A 21771-nucleotide genomic window follows, 5' to 3' on the forward strand; every position below is an offset into this window, starting at 1 on the left:
GAGAGGGGGGAGAACAGAATGGGAGGGATGTGAGGAGCTTGGATGCACTGTCGATCGATCTTAACTGCACTTCTGTCGCCACGGGTGGAGAACAACTCCTGACAGAATGCGCGTTTGAGGAACGCGACTCGCACCCGCGCTGAAAATCCAAGACCAAGATTTCAGGGTCCAAGCAGCATTGCCTCGGCTATTTTGGTGAAGGGAGGCACCCTGAGCTGAAGGTAAGGGATTTTGGGTTTGCATTTGGGTTGCCGGTTCGAAGCTCGGATGCTCGGATGCTCCGACGCTGCGCCTCTCTCAGATGCAGGCAGGTTTGTGCTGAGGGTCCAATGCACAGGCGAGCAGACTGGAATGGAGATCGAAGGCGCAAGGTGCGTGTGTCTCGAGCTGATCAGTCGCTGAGCGCTTGGTTCTCTCTGGGGCGCAAAACCCCACTACAGTGTATCTAGGCTACGGATCAATTGAAGAAAACAATTAATATACGGCGTTATCGGGGTCACGATCAGACTCCCTTTGCCACAGCCGTATGTTCTATGTAATGCGTGGTTTTCTTAGTGTGTGACTAAATGACAAACACATATATATACTCCATTCATTGCTCTGATCCCATCCGAGGCAGGGTGTGTTCCTTCATTTGTACCCCTGTGTTGCTATGATACCGGGTGCCACTGTGCTGTCACCATGACAACAATTGCGTACCTCATTGTGCTCCTCGCTTATGTGAGCCTCCCGTATCTCGATGTCTCGGCCGTAACACGTGCACCTTGCTTGAGATGCCGACGCATCTTCAACTCCCCCCTTTGGCGGGATCTCCAGTCCTATCATCCTAGCCAATCGTGAGGTGTTAAGACCCTGTAAGGGTTTTGTCAAGACATCTGCAACGTTGTTTGCCGTTCCGACATATTTGATCTCCACATCGCCCTCTTGTACGTGATCGCGTACGAAATGATACCGTGTGTCGATGTGCTTTAACTTCCAATGTTTGGCTGGGTCTTTACTCACCTGTATGCACCCCTGGCTGTCTGTGTATAGTACGGGCCGAACGCCCGTGGCCTCCAAATCCCGGAGCAAATATGAGAAGAATAAGGTTTCTCGTACCGCTTCGGAAGCGGCGACAAACTCTGCTTCGACTGCCGACAGTGCCACACACTTCTGAACGTGTGATTTCCAACTCACCGGACATCCATACACATATGTTATCGACCCCGAGGTACTTCTTCGTCCATTTGTGGGGTCGGATGCCCAGTTTGCGTCAGTATACGTCGTTACCGGTGTATCCGAGTGCTCGTTTGTCTCTCCTCCTAGGTGCAACTGATATTCGTTCGTTTGGTTCAGGTACTTTACCACGTGGACAGCTGCCTTCCATGCGCTGTCGATCGGGATCGACATATATCGCGCCAATACGCCGACGGCAAAGGCAATATCTGGTCGGGCTGTGTTGGAGACCCATAATAGTTGGCCGACCAATTCTTGATACCTCTTTGCTCGCTTAGGTTCACATCGCTCGCCTCCGGCGGTGTTTGCTACACTCAGCATGGGTATCCAGGATTTCTCGTTTGCTCCTCCTAACCATTTGTTCACCATTTCCTTGATGTATGCCGTTAGACTCAGGGATATCCTCCTCCGTCCTCTATCACGTATAATCTTGATACCCAGAAATTCTTTGATCCTTCCATTGTCTTGCGTCTCCCATTTGTCCATGATCTCCCGCTTTGCGCGGTCTACTTCCTCACGACTGGGTGATGTTATCAGCATGTCGTCCACGTATGCTGTGATGATCGTGATCTTGTCGCCTGTCCCTCTTGAGTATAGGCATGGAGCGCTCTGCATGCAATGAAATCCGATCGTCCGGAGGTGTGAGTCTAACTCAATGTTCCATTCTCGGCCCGACTGTTTCAAACCGTACAGTCCTTTCACTACCTTCAACACTTTTCCGGGTGGTATTTCGATTCCTACTGGGGGCTTGAGGTATACATCATGGTGTATAGTGGAGTTCAGGTACGCTTGCTTTACGTCAATAGAATCCATTTCCCAATCTCGTACTGCTGCGACCGCGATCACCCCTCGAATGGATTGGATAGGTGCTACTGGTGCGAAGACCTCTGTATAGTCGATGCCCTCGCGTTGAGTGAAACCTCTTGCCACGAGCCGGGCTTTGAACTTTGTTGGCACGAGGTTTGCATCGGTTTTGATCTTGAGTACCCAACGTGTGTCGACGGTGTTTGCACCCTTTGGAAGGTCGACTATCTCCCATGTGCCCATCGCCTCTAATCCATCCAGCTCCTTTCGCATGGCCTCCTCCCAGTGCTTTCTGTCCTCTCCATTCATTGCTTCATGTATGGTTGGGTCCAGGTTCTTTCTCCGTTCCGGTCGCGTCGCTACGAGTCCATAAAATTCGCTGTCAATTTGAGTTTCGGCGATTGGTCCTTGTTCCATCACCTCTGCTATTCCTTCGCGTAATCTTTCTTCCGAGTCTGACTCCATATCCATGTATTCTCGTAGTGGCTCTTCATCTGTTTCGTCGAATATATTTTCTTTGTTATATCCTAGATCTTCGAGATTTTCTTCTGTCATCGTCATTGGGGGTGCCTTTGTATCAACCGGTCGCCACTCTGTTCTGTCTGACCAGCACTTTGATTCCATGAATTTTGCTGAATTGCTCCAGAAGATGTTCGGATTGTAGTCCGGGCTGTAGAAAAGCCAGCCCTTCCTCTCTAGACTGTACCCTAAGAAAATGGATGCAACGGCTCGCTGGTCCAGTTTCTTGTTGTCCCGTTTAACTTTGGGTATGTTTACCCATGCCAGACAACCAAACACTCGTAGGAGCTTTAAAGCTCGTTCCGGCGACTTGCCAAACATCGCTTGATAAGGGAATTCATTATCAACGCTCGGAGTGAGGTTTATTTTGAACGCTGCAGCTCTGATCGCGTATGGCCAGAACTTCTTCGGTAGTCTCCTCTGCATTAGCAACGTTCTCATCTTCTCTCCAAGGGTCCTGTTCATTCTCTCTACCCGTCCATTTTGTTTGCTGTTGTACCCTACGGTGGTTTGCCACTCTATGCCCTTTTCTAGCGACCATTCTAATGCATCATTGCTTTTCCATTCTGTTCCTTGATCGGATCGGATCGCTTTTAGCTTCCGATCCGTCTGTGTCTCCAGGAACGAAACAATCCTTTTAAGTTGCATAAAGGCATGACTCTTTCGTGTCAATGGCTGTGCATACACATACTTGCTATGATCGTCGACCAGCACCAACGTGCATGTGTACTCCGTCACGTGGGACGAGTCTATTATTAGATCGACGTGGATAAGATCCAGGGGCCCTACGGCTCTCTCGCCGCTACCTTTCCCCATCCGAGCGCTTTTGCTCTTGGATCGTACGCACTGCTCACATGTCAGAGCGGTGTTTGGATCCAATTTCATGGTATGCTTATCCTTTAACTTGTTTGTGATCGCCTTAGCTTTATCTCTTCCTGGGTGCCCGAGACGCTCATGCCATAGTTGTTGCTTTGAAACTTTCGGCTCATTCTTAATATGCTCGAACTCCTCATCAACACCTTCAAACAATGGTGCTGATGTGGCCATCGCGCTTTCTTGCCATGTGTCGCCTCGGAACTCCAGAAGTCCTCGCTCGCGATTCTTTGCAATCTTAAGTGTCATGCCGTTTGTTAGGAAAATTTGGCCGCCGGTTGTGTCCAATATCACTCGTGCTCCTTCATCCGTTAATGAATTTGTTGACAGAAGGTTAACATTAAGGTGCTTTACATACAATACATTTTGCAGAGGGATTTCCCCGTAATCTGTTGATATGCTCGCATCTCCTATAGCTGCCGCTTCCAAGACCTCGCTTCCGGCGGTAATTATCCGCTTTCGGCAAGTTCTCGGGTGAATGAGCATGCTGTAGTCGTTCACCATATGATAACTCGCCCCCGAGTCCAAGATCCAATGAGCTGTTTCTTTTGGGTTCGAGGGGTCCTGCCATTTCATTGGGAGGGTGAGGGAGCACCACGCTTCCTATTTGGGTTCAGCGAGGGGAGAGTCCTTGGGAATGGTAACCAAGGCGTCGCATTGGCTGATACCATGTCCCGGTCGCTTGCAGATCCAGCATCGGATTCGGCGTGGTTTGCTTGCGTTCCTCGGGCTCGCGTGGCTGTTGTCGGCTTCGGCTTCGGTCTCTCCGGCCCGTTCATTTTGATCGTCGTTGCCGGCGGTTCTAGCGCTGGCTTGTCGGGGGTCGATCCTTTGTGCGGGGACACTCTCGACAGCAGTCTGCCGGATGCTTAATGCGGTGGCAAGGGCGTTGAAGTCGATTTGATGGACGGTGGCAACCGTCTCCTTGTACACCGGATGCCGGATCGTGCATTTCTGCAGGGCCGAGAACAATGTATCATCGGCGAATGGTTTTCCGAGGAGACTGCTTTCAGTTTGTATGGACCGGATCTCTTGGATTAGCTTTCTGGCATCCGAGTGAAACATCTTTGCATCGTTGAGTTGCGAGATAAGCGCAAGTCTGTGGGACGTCTTGGTGGCTTCATTCGTGAGACCGTTTTCGATCTTTCTCCATACTTGGTTGAAAGTAAGGTACTCCTTGATTACATCTAGAACGAGGTAGTTTACATTGTGTTCTCCGGTAGTATCGATTGTTCCACGCAGGGCGTTAATTAAAGCATCGTCAAGGGAGCGGCTCCATTTCGGGTGTTTCTTGTCGTACGTTCCCTCGAGATGTTTCATCGCATGAGGCACGGATCGGAGGAAAGATTTCACGTGAGCGCTCCAGCTATGGTAGTTTCGTGACGTGAGCTTTGGCACAGGTTCAAGGAGCTTTGCTAGGGTGCGAAAGTTATATCGCTTGTCGCCATCATCAAAGTCGGAGTCGGAATCGGTGTCTCCGTCGGCTTCATCGTTGATGGCCTCCGGCTCGTTCTCGCTCGTGGCATTATTGTCGACCCGAACCTGGGTGTTCTTGCCTTTTCTGCTTCCTTTAGTCCTCATTTCGGTGTCTTCTACCATGGTTGTCGGCGAGTTTTCGGTTAGCTCGGTGATAGCTTCTTCAGACTCTTAATCAATTGAAGAAAACAATTAATATACGGCGTTATCGGGGTCACGATCAGACTCCCTTTGCCACAGCCGTATGTTCTATGTAATGCGTGGTCTTCTTAGTGTGTGACTAAATGACAAACACATATATATACTCCATTCATTGCTCTGATCCCATCCGAGGCAGGGTGTGTTCCTTCATTTGTACCCCTGTGTTGCTATGATACCGGGTGCCACTGTGCTGTCACCATGACAACAATTGCGTACCTCATTGTGCTCCTCGCTTATGTGAGCCTCCCGTATCTCGATGTCTCGGCCGTAACACGTGCACCTTGCTTGAGATGCCGACGCATCTTCAACTGGATCAACTAGCGGTTGGTCCTGAGTTGCGGGGTGCTAAGGTAGTCTGGTTGCAAAGGGCGTCGCTTCATCCCGCTCTCCCACTCGACGACTTTGCCGGGTTTGCGAGGTTCGATCGCTCAATCTGATCTTTACCACTCTGCCGAAAGTGTCAGGACGCTCATCTTGTCTCGCTGCGTGTTGGCGACCACATGGAAAGAGTGCCGACACACAGGGTGTAAGTCAATGCGCTTGGCTGTGCTTCGCTTGTTCACACGTCGGAGCATCCGCCAGCGCGAGGTGGCGGTTGGAGAGATGTCTGCCGTCTCGAGGTCTGTTCAAGCAGAAATCGCCATCTCGGACCTGCATTCTCTAGTTTGGTCTTTGGTGAGATTGCAGACACACCCTAAACTCAGGTTGTTGCTACTGCTTCGAACAATAAGAAAGCAGACCGTTCGGGACTGAAACAAACAAAAGCGAACAAAAGGGCAAAAAGGATTCTGACAGCAACTCGGCCTACAAAGCTTGGAAATGAACGCAGCTGATTCTCTTACTTTCTTTGAGATGTGTGGGTGAGAAAAGTGTCGGGCCTTCCGCTTCATCAGACTGTACGTACAGCTTTGAAGTGGCGTGGCGTGGGATTGAATGTGCTCTTAACCCATCGGCACCATCCGAACAATGCTCAGCAATCTCAATGTGGCAAGTGAGCGAGCGAGGCCAAGGCTTGCCTAATCTGTCATCTCAGGAGCTTGGAGAGCGAAAAGCGCACGGTGGAGTTCAAGCATAGATTGTCATGCTACGATTGGAGGTGCGTCGGGCACTTGTCTGAACAGGAAAGGCAAGTCTGCTCTCGTATACGGCTGCTTGCAGCCACACCGAGACACTAAGTGACTGCCCATCTGCCATTCCTCTCATCATTCTTGCTTCCCCCTCCTTTACGCAGCGGAGAGTGAAAAAGACGCGTCTTTCATTTCTTTTTTCTTTTTCTTTTTCTTTTTCTTTTTCTTTTTCTGAGAGTGCTGTGGCTGGCTAAGTTCGGAGTAAAAAGTGTTGGTTGTCAGTTGGCTTCGCGTGTTGGAATAGCAAAGTGACATATGTCGTCTGTCGATGAAATGCACAGCTAAACTCCCTTGCGTCTGCCTTCTGTCCTGGCCAGCAGCACATTGGCAGTCTGGCTTAATCTCATCTCGAACTTGCACAGCTGTCAAAGCCATCATCACACCATCATCATCAAATGACCGCGCTCGAATCCCTTTTGCTGCTAGGCAACGCACAACGCCTGGCACATTCCACACGCCTCGTCAATTTCACTTGTCTTGGCTCATTTCACTTGCTCTCCTGGGATTCGGCTCCTCCGCCCCAAACTCAACTGTCATTGCGGTTTGTTTGCAGCGGTGGAATTGATTGACTGATTGATTGGTGAACAGAAAATCAATTTATCGTAAAACTCAACAAAGTGCAGAAAGTGGATTTTGATTCACCTCTCTCTCTCTCTCTCTCTCTCTCTCTCTCTCTCGCTCGACTCTACTCAATTTCATGGCAGCTCAGCCTGCCACTCTCCTCATCCTTACTCTTTCCTCTCTCTCTCCTCCTTCTCATCGTCATCTCTTGTCCATTCACCTTCTCTCTTCTTGCATTCCATATATATCCTGGCTCCCACTGTATCTCTATCTCCACATCCATTCCTCATAGCAATCCTCTTACCTTTCCCCCCATCTCTCATCCTCCTTCGTCTGGATACGATACGAGCTTGTCCCTTGATCACTCTCGCTCCTCTCTTCTTCTTCGCTCCACACATACACTTTGCATCCACATTCTCTCGCTCCATCTTCCTACCCTGCTACTCTCTGCACAAGCCTCTCCTTACCAAACCATCTCTTTTCCTCTCCTACACTCTTTGCTCTCGCAACTGCATACCCTGCTCATCTCTTCTCATCTGCATACCACCTACCACCTACCACCTATCACCTCTCGCTGCACGCTTCAGCACATCAGCGTCACAAAGAGTCTAGCATCTAGCATCTTCATCACTATCACTACGACTACTACGTACGACGACAATGATATACGAAGTTGCCGCAGCAGTCGAACATATCGTCAACCTCATCCAAGAGACCAAGCGGGAACAGCAAGTCGCTCCCGAGGCACTCGCCGGCTTCGCATCTACCCTCAAGGATGCTCTCGAAAAGCGATGCCAACGATGCTGGAGGCCAGCTGAACCCGAGATTGGTTCCGCCCAGCGATCTGTCGCTTGGCAACTCCATGCCGCAGGTGAAGGTGCTGATTGTGACCTCTTTCGTGCCTTTGCCTCTGTTCTAGAAGCTCAAGCAGAGGAAGGCGAGATCGTTCACATACACCAGTCCAACGTCGTTGCTCTCGCTCTTCAGTGGCTTCCCATGCCTTTTACTCTTTGGATCGACCCCGGTTGCGTCGCTGTCCGCAGAGGAAGCGGTCCCGGTGCTAGTCGCTCTTCGTACGATTTCGACCTTCTCAAGTCTGGTTCTAGCTCTTCTTCTTCCTCGATCCATGTCATTTGGGGTCAGATGGTTGCTACCACTGCCGAACGCGGCAATGTGCCTCAGCTCACTGTCAGCAGCACCCCTCGTCCTATTCCTATTGTCAAGCCTACAGCCACAGTTACTGCTGCTGCTCCTTTGCACTTGCGCTACCCAGTTCAGGTGATGAGCAACCCTCCTCCCCAGCACCACCACCGTGCCCTCTCCAACTCCTCTTCCGCCTCAAGCTCCTCGGTGGGCCTCGTCCGCAGTGTCAGTCTCTCGAGCACCCACACTGTCTTCACCGATGCCACCAGCGTCAGTGATGGGCTTGACAACGCTGACAACGACGCAACCTCGGAAGCCTGTCCCAGCCTCTGCTCGCCTTCTTCCTCTCACATGTCGAGTCAGTGCACGCCTAGCACCGGCAATGACCGCGACTCGGTCCATGACACCACCATCGGTGATACTACTGAGCGCTTCGCTGGTGTTCGTCTTTTCAGCGGCGACGATGACAAGGATGAGCAGGAGGAAGAAGAAGCGGGTGATCTGACCATCGGTGCTGCTGCCTCTATGATTGGACTCAACCTCTCGAAAGATGCCAAATCGCAGCATATGCTCGGTGCTAGCCCTTCCCTCACCAAGCCCCTTGCTTCTTCGACTCCAGTCAAGTGTAACTACACCACTCACGACAATGGCAATGTTGGTGTCCTTGGCGGCGGTGTTCGTCTTGGCGGCGGTGGCAGCTCCAAGCCTGCTCAGCCCCAGCCCCCTCGACACCGTCAACACTCCAACTCCAAGAGCATCAGCCACCTTCAGGGAGGTCTTCATAACCAGCTTCTCCCTCCTTACATGCCTCAGCAGTACCTTGCCCAGCCCATTCCTCGTCAGCTTCGCTACATGCACGCTCCCAACTACAGCGCTCCTATGCGAACTGACCCTCTTCCCAACGTTAGTATGGCCCCTCAGCAGCAGCAGCACTACCAGCCCTCGCAGTACGGCTACCAGCAGCAGCAGCGGGACAACGCTGCCATGATGCAGCCCTTTGCTCACCCTTCGCAGCAGCTTCCCGCTCCCTACGGTTACCGCGCCCTTGCTCCTCAGCAGCAGCAAGCGTACGGCTCACGATTCGTTGCTCAGCCAGTCATGTCCTCCAGTGATCTCTTCTTCGTCGCTGCGGAGGCTCGCGCTGGTGACAACGATGAGGAAGCTGACGAAGTCGGCGGCGCTGGTGTTGGTGGTCGACGTCGTCTTCGATCCCGCGGTCGTCGTTCTCGCGGTCGTGGTGCAGGACGAGCTGCTCGTCGTCAAGCCACCGCTCTCCGCGCTTCGGGGCTAGGAAGTACCGACGAGCTCCCTGAGTTCGCCGATTATGGTGAAGAGGAGGAGAATGACGACTTGATCTCTCGTTGCTCCACTCCAGCTACCTCATCCGAGTACACCTACTCTTCATCGACTGCTTCGTCTTCGTGCTACTCCAGCGCCATTTCTTCGCCTGCGAAGCAACAGCGGACACGCAGTGGAAGGGTCTCGCACAAGTCGTCTCGTCACAACCTTCGCGCTGCTGTCAACAAGGAGGAGATGGCACAGTTTGGAATGCAGCTCCACTCCAACCTTGCTCGTCTTCAAGCCTTCGCTTGATCCTGCATATACTTTTCGACTTCTTGGTTCCCCCCACTCTTTCGCGGGGGTCCCTCTTTGCTTTCTCTTCTCTTTCTCATAACGATGCAGTGCATTTCGAGAAGAGAGAAGGAGGAGGTAAAGCATATTCCACAAACAATTCACTTTGCGCCTAGCCCCACAAAAACCGCTTGTTCCGGGCTACTGATTCTCATCCCATCTCAGACACATTTCGACTTCAATCACACAGACTCCAGCCTCTCTATCTATCTTGTATCACCTCTATCTTGTAGCATCATTATCAGCATAGCAGTAGTGGGTTTGGCGAGTATAGTGGCGCCTCTTTCCGGGCATGTCCTTTTGGACTCTTTTCTTGGCATTTATAAACATCACTGTTCCCTCTCATACAGCAATAGCATCCTGGCCGTGGTCCATTTTATAGCAATACCATCTGTCTCTTTCAGCATCTTTTGTTGGTTGTGTGACTGGAACTCGTTCGTGCGCTCGTGGTTGTGTTGTTCACCTCTGTCCTGGTTTGATGGGGTTTTCCTTTCGCAAAACACAACGCAATTGGGCGCGAGTGATGCTAGGGATGCAATAACCTTCACAGACGAGAGATCGCACAGAAAAATGTCAGGTGGCATCCGAGAAAGAAGCGAAAAGAAGAAGCACAAGTAGAAATTACAACCACCAACCACCATAAGTGGTGAGGTGTGTTAGAGGGAAACAAGATCAATCCTCGCGCGATCCCAAAGAGAAGAATTGATCTGATCCATCCCGCCTCTTGCCTCGAGTTGCTCCTTCTTGATGGGATCCACCTGAACTGCTACCACTGATCCCTTTGCTACACTTCCTGGTTGAATTACCGTAGCGCTGTTCACCACTCTGATGAATGGCTTGGTGATCTTCCCACTCGGTAGTATCAAAAGATCTGGTGTAACCGCTGGGAAGTTCAACAAGTGACTATGACTCGTATCGTACGCCAGGTTTGAGGAGGTGGGTGGGGGGAAAAGAGGATAGAATGAGCGTTGTGAGATGATTGAACGGCTGTAGCGTGTGTTTGGTTCTTTGTTTTTTCCTGCCACTGCCTCCGCAACTGCGATAGGGAGGTTAGGGTTGCGGTGGGGAGAGGATTCGATTCGAGTTACAAACTCTTCGCTCTTAAGATCGCCCAATGAATCGGCGGTGGTTGTGCCGAGGACAAGTTCGTTGACGTAAAAAACGGATGGATTGGGTAGACAACGGACTCGTTTAGGTAAACCCCATTGCGAAGTGTCTTCTTTGCTGAATGAAGGTTGAGGGTAGGCAGAGTGAAGGTTTAAAATGTCGTCCGTGCTAGGGATCAATACGACCATTGTTGCCGGGTACTTGGTGGTGAGCGTTATTAAGCGGGATGAGAAATGTCGTGCGAACAACTCTCCCGGCAACTCGTCAGAGAATGGCAATCGAGGATGGGAGGAAGAAATGAAAGGACCAGTGAGGATCAAAGTATCTGGTACCCCCCTCCTCTCTTGGCTGCCGTCGGGAAACGGCAACCCTCCAGCCTCCAATTCATCCATCAACCGATGCCATCCCTCAAACTCTAACCCTTCCTCCCCCGTAAACGGCCCTGCTGCAGCCACAATATTAAGTGCTTTCGCATTCAGCTTCACGGGGGAATACGAATGATCTCTAGCCTCATCCACCGTATGAACCGCAAGTGGCAGTGGAGGAGGAAAGTGGATTTCAGAAACAGCAAACTTTTCCGCTCCTGCATTGATTCCTCTACACATCACAATCTGCCCAGGGAAGAGGCTCAACGTAGTCGCACCCCCACCTGTTCCTGGATCTTGTGGAGTGTATTTGACTATACAACCCTTGTTGAAGGTCAGTGGGATGCGGTTCCCCGACCCCATCATACGGGACGATTCGAGTACGACTCCTGTTTCTGCTAGTTTGGGCAAACCGAATGCCGCATTTTTTCCCTCTACTTCGGTTTTGCTCCGTGCAGCGGCTTTCGAGCGGAGTGTTTGCCCAGCGGAGGATTCTGATGCGGGCAGAGCGGGACAGATTCTCCCAACAACCCAAATCGGTTCCTGGGAGGGAAGTGAAGGATCACCAAATTCTTCACTCTCATCGATGTTGTAGGCGGTTCGGAGTAGGGATGCGAACTCGTCGATTCGGTCGTCTAGTACTTGTGATCGTTCACCTTTCTTCTCAAACATATATCGATAGTTCCAAGCTTTTGGGTCCATGGCCATTGCTAGTGAGACTCGAGAGTTGGGTTTTTTGGCTCCAGCAGGGGTGGGTGGGCAAAGCTGCGAGCCTGAGGTTGAGAGCGGGATGCTTTCGTTGAGACTTTCGATAATGGAGAATGCTGGATTTGTGGAAGTGGTGGAGGCATGGGGGCGGAGGGGAGAATCGATCTCCGCCATGGTCACATCCGCAGTGCTGGCTGTGTTGTTTGCGGAAGGTTTGTACGCAGAAGCGCTGGCCGGTGTCGCATCCGCACCTCCATACGGCGAGTGATTCTGTCGTTGGGGAGTCTGAAATGCGCCTCCCATCGCCGATGGAGTCTTCATCGGAGTACCCTTGATCCCCAACAGAGCGCTGAAATCACCAGCCACCTTCCCCCTATTCAGCGCCGAACTTGGCTTGAGTGGCGTCTGATTCCCCGCACTCTCTCCCCCAGCACCAGCGGAAGAAGAGTTGATGGAGGAAGCAATGATCTTCCTCAACTCTCTCGCATGATCGATCGTCAGCGGTTCAGATTTAGGCAGCTTGTGGTTGAAAGCAAAGGCTTCCCATTTATAGAATAGATCTTCGGGGGAGACGCCATAATGGGTACAGATGGAGGTGGTTTCTGAGAGTAAAACCGGATCGGAGGCTAGGTGCGGGCCGAAATGCTCAGAGAGTCGGATTGTGAGGTCGGTGGCTACTACCATTGTTGTGCAGCAGTAGCGGAGCGGTTCCGAGGGGAAGATGTGTGAGGTGGCTGGTAAGGTGGTGGTGGCCTTGGACGAGAAGAGGGAGAGGGTGTGTTTCTGGAAAGGAAGCTGAGCTGAGTTGAGTAGTTGCGCCGAAGTGTTGGTGTTAGACTTTTCAAGCGCGTGACACGGTGCGAAATGGAATTTTGACAGACCGCGTCGCGTTGATGAGTTGAAAAGAAAGCTCGGATTTCGGGGGTTGGAGACTCCACCTTGTGTAAAAGTGCAAGTTCAGGGTCCATCCAGTTGATCTTCTCGACGTTTCACAATCTAACCCGGTCGCTCCTTCCATCCATTCTCTATCGGGTGCAAGTCGAACCCTCCAGGGCAATTACAATGCATCCGGCAACTAGCCGTCTGGCGTAACGGACCTATCTGCTAACACGATGTCAGCCTCCTCGGCTGCCAAAGGCAAAGCACGAGCCATCGATCCAGAGCTCGACTGCCACAATGCAGCACCAACCACCGACGCAGGTCTATCCCGACACATCAAACCACAACCCATCCCATCAACAACCCTACTCAATATAGAATACCCCGGCATCCTCTCATACGACTCATCTTATTCCCCTCGTTCATACCCTAGCCTCGACCGCGCGCTATCCACTTTACATCCATCAGCACTACCACCTTTGACAAGTAGCTCCTGTGAAGGGCTCAATTTCCTTTCGAAGATCCCGAACGAGGGGGTTAGGCTCGTCGAGTGTCGGCTGGGCGGGTTTGGTGATCAGAACAAGGCAGGGGGATCTTCTTCGAGTGCGAGTGCGGGAAGGATCGACGATGTGTACAGAGCACCGTTGATCGGGGAGGCTGTTCCGACGAATAATGTTGTTATTAGGGTTGTTAAGCGGGTCTGGAGGCAGAAGAAGCGGAAGCGAGCATCTTTTTGCTCCCCCTCCCCACGGACTGCAGGACTTCAGCAGGACGTTATGGCTCTCGATCCAGCACTCTTTGCCGATACCGAAGCTTCTCCAGCCGAGCAGCCAGCAAACGGCCACATCGACCCTCCAAGCAAGCAGGATCGCTATACAGGTGGAATCAAGAAAGAGTACTGCATCGAAATTCTCGGTCTAGCCACCAACACAGTGCGGTTCCGAAGTATGGCAGACTTTGCTTTTCAGCCTTCCATCTCCACCTCCTCTACCTCTGATCCTGGAGCGGTACAGCAACTCGATCCAGTAATGTCCCTCCACAAAGCTCTGGCGACAATGGATCTCGAAGCGTTCCAAAACTTTCGTGTTCCTGCACAACTCGAAGACTATCAAATCCCAGATCCCCCCACCGGTCAACTTAGGAGCAACCTACACATGGTCCCTCCAGCCTTCTTCAGCCGCATGGACGTACCTTTCAATTATGGGTTTCAACAAACTCCATATAGCGAATTACGAACCGTCGCCGCGCCTCCGCATCTCCGCAAACCTCCAGGCGCTACATCCTTCGCACATGCACTCAAACGAGACGATCTTGCACCAGGCCAAATGCAACGTTTCGTTAACCGCGTAAGACTATCCAACATCGCTCCTCAACCTTTCAGGCCTGGTAGGGATACCAAGATCCCAACTAAAGCGATGCAAGATGTGATTAGGATCGAACATCGATGTGATCCCGCTGTACTCGCTCGGCTGAAGGAGTTGCTGAATGAAAGACCGATTTGGTCGCGAGTAGCGCTGAAGAATCAACTCAGCGATGCGGAAGTGAGGGAGTTACACGGGTATAACGAGAAGGTTTACTATGCGCTGGTGGGGTATTCGATGGTTGGTGGACCTTGGAGAGATGCGATTGTGAGGTTTGGGTACGATGTAAGGAAGAATGCAGATAGTAGGATTTATCAGAGGATTTTTCTTCGTGGGGGGCCAGCGACTCGCGAATCCAGGCTCAACCAGCAAGGCGGGGCAGATAAAGAAGAAGATCAGGGTGAAGAAGACGACGCAGACGAACAACCCCCTCCACGTTCCAGCACCGTCCCTATCCCAGGCAAGGAGAGAGCGAGAAACACACACATCTTCGACGGAGTCACTCTCCATCGCAACATCGGCAATTTTCATTTGTGCGATATCGAAGATCCCCTCATCATGCCGTTTATTTGGCGAGGCAATGATGAGGATCTGCCCGCAGAATCGGTGCTACCGGAGAACGGGATGCAGTTGGAACCGATGGGGATAGAGTGGTTGAGAAAAACATGGGATGCCGAAACGGGATGGTATACGAAGAGGGCGTTGGAGTTGATCCGTGCGTTACTGGGGGCGAGGTTTAAGGCGTTAGCTGAGACAGGGAGGGCGTTGGAAAAGGAAGCTGTGGATGGGATTGTGGGGAGATTGAGGAGGAGGTGGAGTGAGGAAGATCTAGCAATGGCGGACAGTAGAGGAGAAGGGGAAGTGGATGGTATGGAGGAGAATGCGGGTGCTGGGGCAGGAATGGGGTTGCCTACTGATCCTGCTTTCACGTAACCCCGATCTCAGGTTGGGGCTGAATCGGGTCACAGAAGTTAGTGCCGATCTCACTTTGTTGTCCATTCGCATTACAATTCGAGCATGTTTCGGATGCACACAACACACAACTGATAAGACGTTGTTGTTAGCATGTGATTGTGTTGTTTTCATTTGCAAACTGTGCTTGTTGGAAGAAAAATGAAAGAGAGGAAAAAGGCATGGTTCGAGGGCGAGAAAGCTGGGAGGGGATATCAACCCTTCAACGTCGTACGATCCTGCGTCGCATCGAGTCCGAGCGCAAAGTTTCCGTCGAATTGATCCTGATGACAGGGGCGCATCGAAGTCGAAATACCTGAGAAAGATGAACGATGCTATCCGGGTTACAGCTTAAGACTTGAGCTCTCCTTATATCCTTACACATATCCCTTTACTCCAACTTACTCCTTCTTCTCGGCGGTGTCATCCTTCTTCTCTTCCGCAGTGTCCTCCTTCTTCTCATCAGCAGCTGGTGCAGGTGCTGCCTCAGCTTTCCCACCAACGTTCTTCTTCTGTGCCGACTCAAAAGCCTCCTTGAATCCGTTTGCATTCTCCGAGTTAGCGAATCGGATAGCCAGCGTCTCGGCAGTAGGTTCACCATCAGCGACATCGGCAGCGACATTGTAAACCCACGATCGGTCCGAACCGACGTTGGGGCTGAGCTTCATGTCGCTAGTTACGTAGTGGTTGGCGCAGACTTTGAGCGTCTTGTCTCGACGCATGACGAGTCGGACTTTGTGAGTCTGCTTGTGTTCGAGAAGACGAACATCACCGGTACCGCGTTCTTTCCATTCCTTTGCGTCTTTGTCGAATCGGAAGAGCTTGGCACGCATTTTGAAGGTGACTTCTTCATCTTCTTCGTGTGTCTTGACTTCGACTTGGTTTTCGAGCTTGATGACGGGTTCGAAGTGAGGGTCATTTTCGGGCTCCTCGGCGGCGGCGGCGGCGGAGCGTGCCTCGTTCTGCAATTCAGCATGAGTCCAAAGCGAAGTGGGATCAGGTGTATGAAGGGGGGGGGGGGGGGTCATTTCTGTCAGTCAGTGGCGTGCTCTTTCTACGGCGGGAAGCAGCAAGATATGCTAGTGAGTTGAGGTGCTGGGAACTTACAGCGTCAACAGTGGGCTTGGTAGCTTCAGTGTCAGCCATCTTGTATGTGTGATATAGAAATGTGTGTGTGTGAAGGTTGATGGTAGTGGAGGAACAAACAGCGGAGCTATATTTGTTGAAAGAAACACATACACACAGTGACGAGTTGTGTGGCTCAGCGTTTCGAGACCAACATGTCAAAAATTCCAACCCGACAGACAGACAGACAGACAAACGGCTTCTGCTGCTGCTGCTCTTTCCCTCACCGCTTCTCAAACACACACAGCAAGAGATAGAAAGCTTTGAACGCGCACAGCACTCGCAGATTCAAGTTCCTACCCGATCACTACAAATAGGGCGAAGCAGCAATTCAAAATTCAGGTGCAATCGCTTCTTGAAACAACAGGCGCCGGTCTTTTCTCAAGTTTGTAACATGCATAGGCCTAACAACATATGCAATTTCCTCTGCCGGCTCTAACACCTGTGAATAAAAATCCTGAAGGCTGGAACAGCGACCACGTAGCAACGATGGAAGAGGCTTGAGCTCATGCCAACGCACTCGTCTCGCGAGAAGCATCTTCTGAAACACACAGATTCAACCTTGCTTGTCATAGACACCATTTCACCTTTAGCTTTTCCTATCGTCAACATCCTGCTCCCGTGTTTGGTTGGTTGGAAGCAGCTCAGCACTGACACGACCTCCGTCGTTCTCCCATCACCATTGCAAACCGGAAGCACCGGACCAACACCTTTCCATCCCACCTCACCGCCATGTCAAGACCCTCACCACTCTCCATGCTGCTCTCAGCATTGGCATTCGCCCTCCTCCTCATCCTCACCCTCAGCACCACCCCGGCGGAAGCACACATGATCGAACTTCTGCCACACAGCAAAGAATGTTTCTTCGAAGACTTGCATCATGGTGACCAAATGACTCTAACCTACCAAGTAGGAGGAGGAGGACATCTCGACATCGACGTTGTTCTGTACGATCCAAAATCGCGTCCATTGTTCAAGCAAGATCGCAAAGACACCGGCACATATTCGTTTACAGCTCAGGATGACGGTCGATACACATACTGCTTCTCGAACGAGTTCAGTTCGATTTCGGATAAGACAGTCAGCTTCAACGTGCACGGAATCATATATGTCCCGGATGAAGGGGATATGTTGCCGATTGAAAAGGAGATTAGGGATTTGGCAGCAGGGTTGCAGGCGGTGAAGGATGAACAGGAGTATCTGGTCATTCGTGAAAGAGTGCATCGTAACAGTAAGTAGCACCTAACACCGACCAGATGCGCACAAGGCAAGCAGGTGAATTTTGAGCTGACCATCTCAAATCTTCTACATCCCGATGATGTGCTCATCACAGCCGCTGAAAGCACAAACACCCGTGTCAAGTGGTGGTCCATCATTCAAGGCTTCATCCTAGTTGCTGTATGCTCTTGCCAGATTTACTTCGTCAAGCGTCAATTCGAGGTTCGAAGGGTTGTCTAAATCGCACGGCCTCCTGCTCCTCGCGAAATTCAAAAAAGAATCTTTATCGACATCCTCTTCGTGCTTCCACACTGAGTTCTTTGTATGATATCAGACCGGATAGCAAAGTACAGACTAAGAAGATGAGTTAGAACGTATTACTACAGCGACCGGCAAAAGCAAATGAGCACAAAGAATCGGAATGTACAAAGAAATGAAGGGATGCAAACCCGTACAGCTAAACTAAACGAGCATGAAGGTGAGACAAAAATAAAATAAAAAATGATGCTAGGATGTGTCGAATCTAGTCCTTCTTGGACTTCTTCTTCTTGCTCGACCCTGGTTCGGACTTGGGTGTACCGTTAACTTCGGCTTCGTCTGCCGAACGCTTCTTCTTCTCCTTCTTGGGAGTTTCGACACCGTTACCTTCTTCCTTCTTGGCCTTCTTGAGTGCTTTGCGTTCTTCCTTGCTCAACTTGTCATCACCAGCGTCAGAGGCGGCAGCGGGTGTGACAGGTTCAGAAGCAGCTGCTTCGGACTTTCTTGCCTTCTTAAGTGCCTTGCGTTCCTCCTTGGAGAGCTTCTTCTCATCAATGTCATCAGCAGCGGTGGCCTTAGATGGTGTCGAGGGAAGCATAGATGGTGCGATGCTAGCAGCTGCAGCCATGTCGCTAGGACCAGCAGCATCAGCAGCGGCGTTGTACGATCGACCAGAAGCCTCCATCTGGAAACCCTTCTGCTTGTAACCCTGATCACCAGCAGCACTCCTTGCCGAGCGCATACCCGAAAGACCACTCTGCATCTCAAGCGCACGCAGACGCGACTCGAGCTTGGCACGTGCCTCGATACCAATAGTGGGAGCACCCTCCTCACTCTTGCTGTCAGTATCGGCGAGAGCGTCGAGACGGATGGAAAGAGCAGCCTTGGTGGCGACCATACGTGCCATCTTACCCTTGAGCTTCTGTGGTGCCTGACCGACAAGCGAGGTGTGGTAGATGAGACCGTACTTGGGCGTGTCGTGCTTGGTCTTGAGCGCGCGGAAGAGAGCCTTTTCGGCACCAAGGATCTGCACGGTGGAAGCGGGGTGCTTGGCAAGGTTCATGAGCGAACCTGCGTGGCTGATGAGACGGGCACCAACGAGGTCACCGACAAGGGCTGTGAGGTTGGGTGCGATGGCGGCCATTCGGTTCTGGAGGTACTGGTAGAGCTGAGTACGGTACTGGGTGATGGAGATGACCTGCTCTGCGAGACTCCAGATGTGCTCGAGATCGGTTTCGGAAATCTCAGTACCCATGGAGATCTCAGCAGCAGCCTTGAGAGTCTCCTCAATCTCCTCGGGAAGGATCTCGCTGAAATCGGTGGCGGAAGCGTTGGTTCGGAAACCCATAGCACGAACAACTTTGGCGTAGGCGAGGTTGTCGGAGATGATCTTGCCCATCTCGGGGAAGTGCCATCCGTACCATTCCTTGACACGCATGGCGTAAATGTTGATCTCCTTGTCAAGGTCGTCGAGCAAGCCAATAGCCTGAACAACCATGGTGTCAACTTTGTCGGGGCTGAACTTGAGCTTGTAACGACTCAAGCTGTGGGAAAGACCAAGGCTCATTGTGTTGAGGTCGCGGGGGTCGAGTGACTCTTCGCCCGAAGACGAGGAAAGAAGGGTAGCAAGGTTCTCGCGGATGCCTCGGTAGAGGTCGAGGAGCTCGCTATCGTAAGTGACCTGAATGCCGAGCTTCTTGGCGATGTTAGAGGCTGCGTTGTGTCAACAGAACGGGCAGGAGGGTCAGTATACAGCTCAAAGGCGGGGTCGTGGCTGTTTTGTAGCTCGTTTGGTAAAATGAACATACCAAGCTTGGATTCGGCAACAATGAGGTTCTCCTTCTCCTTGCCCTTGCCCTCAACGATCTCCTCGGTGAGGAACTTCTTGAGGCTCTTGCTCATCTTGCCCTCATTGACGGCAGAGATGTCCTCGACAGCCTCAGCAGTGTTGGTGAAGCGGTGAATGGCAGAGAGCTTGAGAAGGTTGCTAGCACCCTCAGCCGAGTCGAGCGACTCGTGAAGATTCTTAGTAGACTCGAGCTTGGAAGCGTCGGAGACGTTGAAGAGACAGAAGCCGACGGCTGTCTCGAAGAGGACCTTGACCATGGTAGCAAGGCTATATTAGCGTGTACGCTGTTAGTGCAAAGGTGATGGCCGGGTTGGTAGGGTGGGTGATAGTATTCGTCGATGCAGTGAAGTTGTCGACACTTCCTAGTAGGCTAGGACTGTAGAAGATTGCCGCTACTTCTGCCTGTTGTCGTCGTCGTCGATGGTTCCTCCTCTGTGCTGTGTGGAAAAGGGGGTCCGTAGGTGGATGAAGAGGTGTGGATCGAGAAGAAGCAAAAGTCAGTGGCCAGGCTGGAAGAACAGCAAAGCTCTTTCTCTCGCCTGCGCTGTAGCAATTTTTTCCTTCCTCTGTGCAAGAACCGCTAAAATTCAAACCTTCACTTTTTTCTTTTTTTCCCCTTTTCTTTTTCTTTTCTTTTCATCTCTCCGCCAACGCTCGAATTTCCAGCAATGCTTAATAATCATTATGTGTGACAAAACTCGCACGGTTTCATCTTTTCGACTCTCTGTTAGTTGTGGACGCGCGTCCGATCGCAAGTGAGAACTCCACCTGAGCGGCGTGAGAGGAATTACTCGAGCTCAGAGTGTTGCTCAGTCCCTCACTTTTATCGTCTCCGTCACCACACCTTCCTTATCGTCTCCATCGATTCCCGCTTCATTGCAAAGCAACAGACACACGCGTGCAGTGCTGTCTTTACAACAGATACAGAATCAAAGCGTTCACAGCAACACCACTAACTTTGCCTGGCACCAAACAACCCCACCCCTTAGCTCATAATGGGTCAAGCTCCCTCTGGCGGTGCTCCCGGCCGCGGAGGCAAAGACAACAAGAAAGACCAGCAAAAGAAATGGGAACCGCCTCTTCCCACCCGTGTCGGCAAGAAGAAGAAGCGTGGTCCCGATTCGTCCTCTAAGCTTCCGGCTGTCTACCCCAACACACGATGCCGATTGAAGTTGCTCAAGCTTGAGCGTATCAAGGACCACCTTTTGCTCGAGGAAGAGTTCGTGCAGAACCAGGAACGACTGAAGCCTCAGGAGGACAAGGATGCAGAGGAACGCACAAGAGTGGACGACCTCCGAGGCAGCCCCATGGCTGTCGGTACTTTGGAGGAGATCATCGATGACGAACACGCTATTGTCAGCAGCGCAACCGGTCCGGAATACTATGTCAGCATCATGAGCTTTGTCGATAAGGACTTGCTCGAACCTGGCTGCAGTGTTTTGCTCCACCACAAGGCTATGGCGATTGTCGGTGTGCTTTCCGACGATACAGACCCTATGGTCAGCGTCATGAAGCTCGACAAGGCACCTTCGGAGAGCTATGCTGATATTGGTGGTCTCGAAACACAAATCCAGGAGATCAAGGAAGCCGTTGAGTTGCCACTCACACATCCCGAACTGTACGAGGAGATGGGTATCAGGCCACCAAAAGGTGTCATCCTCTACGGTGTTCCCGGTACGGGTAAGACACTGCTTGCTAAGGCCGTCGCTAACCAGACTTCAGCCACATTCTTGCGAGTTGTCGGTTCCGAACTTATCCAGAAGTACCTCGGTGACGGTCCCAAGCTCGTTCGCGAGCTTTTCCGCGTTGCAGACGAGCACGCACCCAGTATCGTGTTCATCGACGAAATCGACGCCGTCGGTACCAAACGATACGATTCCAACTCGGGAGGAGAGCGTGAAATTCAACGAACGCTCCTCGAATTGCTCAACCAGCTCGATGGTTTCGACACACGTCACGACGTCAAAGTCATCATGGCCACTAACCGAATCGAATCGCTCGACCCAGCGCTTATTCGACCAGGACGTATCGACCGAAAGATTGAATTCCCTTTGCCGGATCAGAAGACCAAGATGCACATTTTCAAGCTCCACACTTCGCGTATGAACCTCGACTCGGACGTTGATCTGGAGGAGTTTGTAGCGATGAAGGATGACCTTTCGGGTGCGGATATCAAGTCGCTTGTCACCGAAGCTGGTTTGCTTGCGCTAAGAGAGAGACGTATGCGGGTGACTAAGAAGGACTTTACCACCGCAAGAGAGCGTGTGATTGACAGGAAGAATGAGGGTACGCCCGAGGGCCTTTACCTGTAAAGTTTCACGCAGCTTCGCCACTTTCCCCCTCCCTTTGTTCGTGGGATGTCCTCATGTACCACATACCGCAATCCAGTTCAACAGCTC

At 51.6% G+C, this 21771-nt stretch overlaps 8 protein-coding genes across 8 annotated transcripts; 4 read left to right on the top strand and 4 right to left on the bottom strand.

The window, feature by feature from the left end:
- Positions 1-630: 630 nt before the first annotated feature.
- UHO2_03195 (uncharacterized protein) lies at positions 631-5010 on the bottom strand (the record flags this gene model as incomplete). The annotated part of the gene is made up of 2 exons (XM_041558110.1): positions 631-4014; positions 4057-5010. The coding sequence occupies 2 exons, from the start codon at positions 5008-5010 to the stop codon at positions 631-633; spliced, it is 4338 nt and encodes a 1445-aa protein (XP_041414044.1).
- Positions 5011-7436: 2426 nt separating this feature from the next.
- UHO2_03196 (uncharacterized protein) lies at positions 7437-9512 on the top strand (the record flags this gene model as incomplete). Its single annotated transcript, XM_041558111.1, has 1 exon — positions 7437-9512. The coding sequence occupies one exon, from the start codon at positions 7437-7439 to the stop codon at positions 9510-9512; it is 2076 nt and encodes a 691-aa protein (XP_041414045.1).
- A 695-nt stretch (positions 9513-10207) lies between these two features.
- On the bottom strand, positions 10208-12415 carry UHO2_03197 (uncharacterized protein; the record flags this gene model as incomplete). Its single annotated transcript, XM_041558112.1, has 1 exon — positions 10208-12415. One exon carries the CDS (start codon positions 12413-12415, stop codon positions 10208-10210), a length of 2208 nt encoding a protein of 735 aa, XP_041414046.1.
- Positions 12416-12843: 428 nt separating this feature from the next.
- UHO2_03198 (uncharacterized protein) lies at positions 12844-14904 on the top strand (the record flags this gene model as incomplete). The annotated part of the gene is made up of 1 exon (XM_041558113.1): positions 12844-14904. One exon carries the CDS (start codon positions 12844-12846, stop codon positions 14902-14904), a length of 2061 nt encoding a protein of 686 aa, XP_041414047.1.
- A 419-nt stretch (positions 14905-15323) lies between these two features.
- UHO2_03199 (putative YRB1 - ran-specific GTPase-activating protein) lies at positions 15324-16068 on the bottom strand (the record flags this gene model as incomplete). The annotated part of the gene is made up of 2 exons (XM_041558114.1): positions 15324-15884; positions 16030-16068. The coding sequence occupies 2 exons, from the start codon at positions 16066-16068 to the stop codon at positions 15324-15326; spliced, it is 600 nt and encodes a 199-aa protein (XP_041414048.1).
- A 711-nt stretch (positions 16069-16779) lies between these two features.
- UHO2_03200 (uncharacterized protein) lies at positions 16780-17505 on the top strand (the record flags this gene model as incomplete). Its single annotated transcript, XM_041558115.1, has 2 exons — positions 16780-17278; positions 17381-17505. The coding sequence occupies 2 exons, from the start codon at positions 16780-16782 to the stop codon at positions 17503-17505; spliced, it is 624 nt and encodes a 207-aa protein (XP_041414049.1).
- A 283-nt stretch (positions 17506-17788) lies between these two features.
- On the bottom strand, positions 17789-19629 carry UHO2_03201 (putative NOP58 - required for pre-18S rRNA processing; the record flags this gene model as incomplete). Its single annotated transcript, XM_041558116.1, has 2 exons — positions 17789-19236; positions 19332-19629. 2 exons carry the CDS (start codon positions 19627-19629, stop codon positions 17789-17791), a joined length of 1746 nt encoding a protein of 581 aa, XP_041414050.1.
- Positions 19630-20367: 738 nt separating this feature from the next.
- On the top strand, positions 20368-21684 carry UHO2_03202 (putative RPT2 - 26S proteasome regulatory subunit; the record flags this gene model as incomplete). The annotated part of the gene is made up of 1 exon (XM_041558117.1): positions 20368-21684. The coding sequence occupies one exon, from the start codon at positions 20368-20370 to the stop codon at positions 21682-21684; it is 1317 nt and encodes a 438-aa protein (XP_041414051.1).
- Between the last annotated feature and the right edge of the window lie 87 nt (positions 21685-21771).

This window comes from Ustilago hordei (genome assembly GCF_900519145.1).
Source record: "Ustilago hordei strain Uho2 genome assembly, contig: UHO2_contig_05, whole genome shotgun sequence".
NCBI classification, from domain to species: Eukaryota; Fungi; Basidiomycota; class Ustilaginomycetes; order Ustilaginales; family Ustilaginaceae; genus Ustilago; species Ustilago hordei.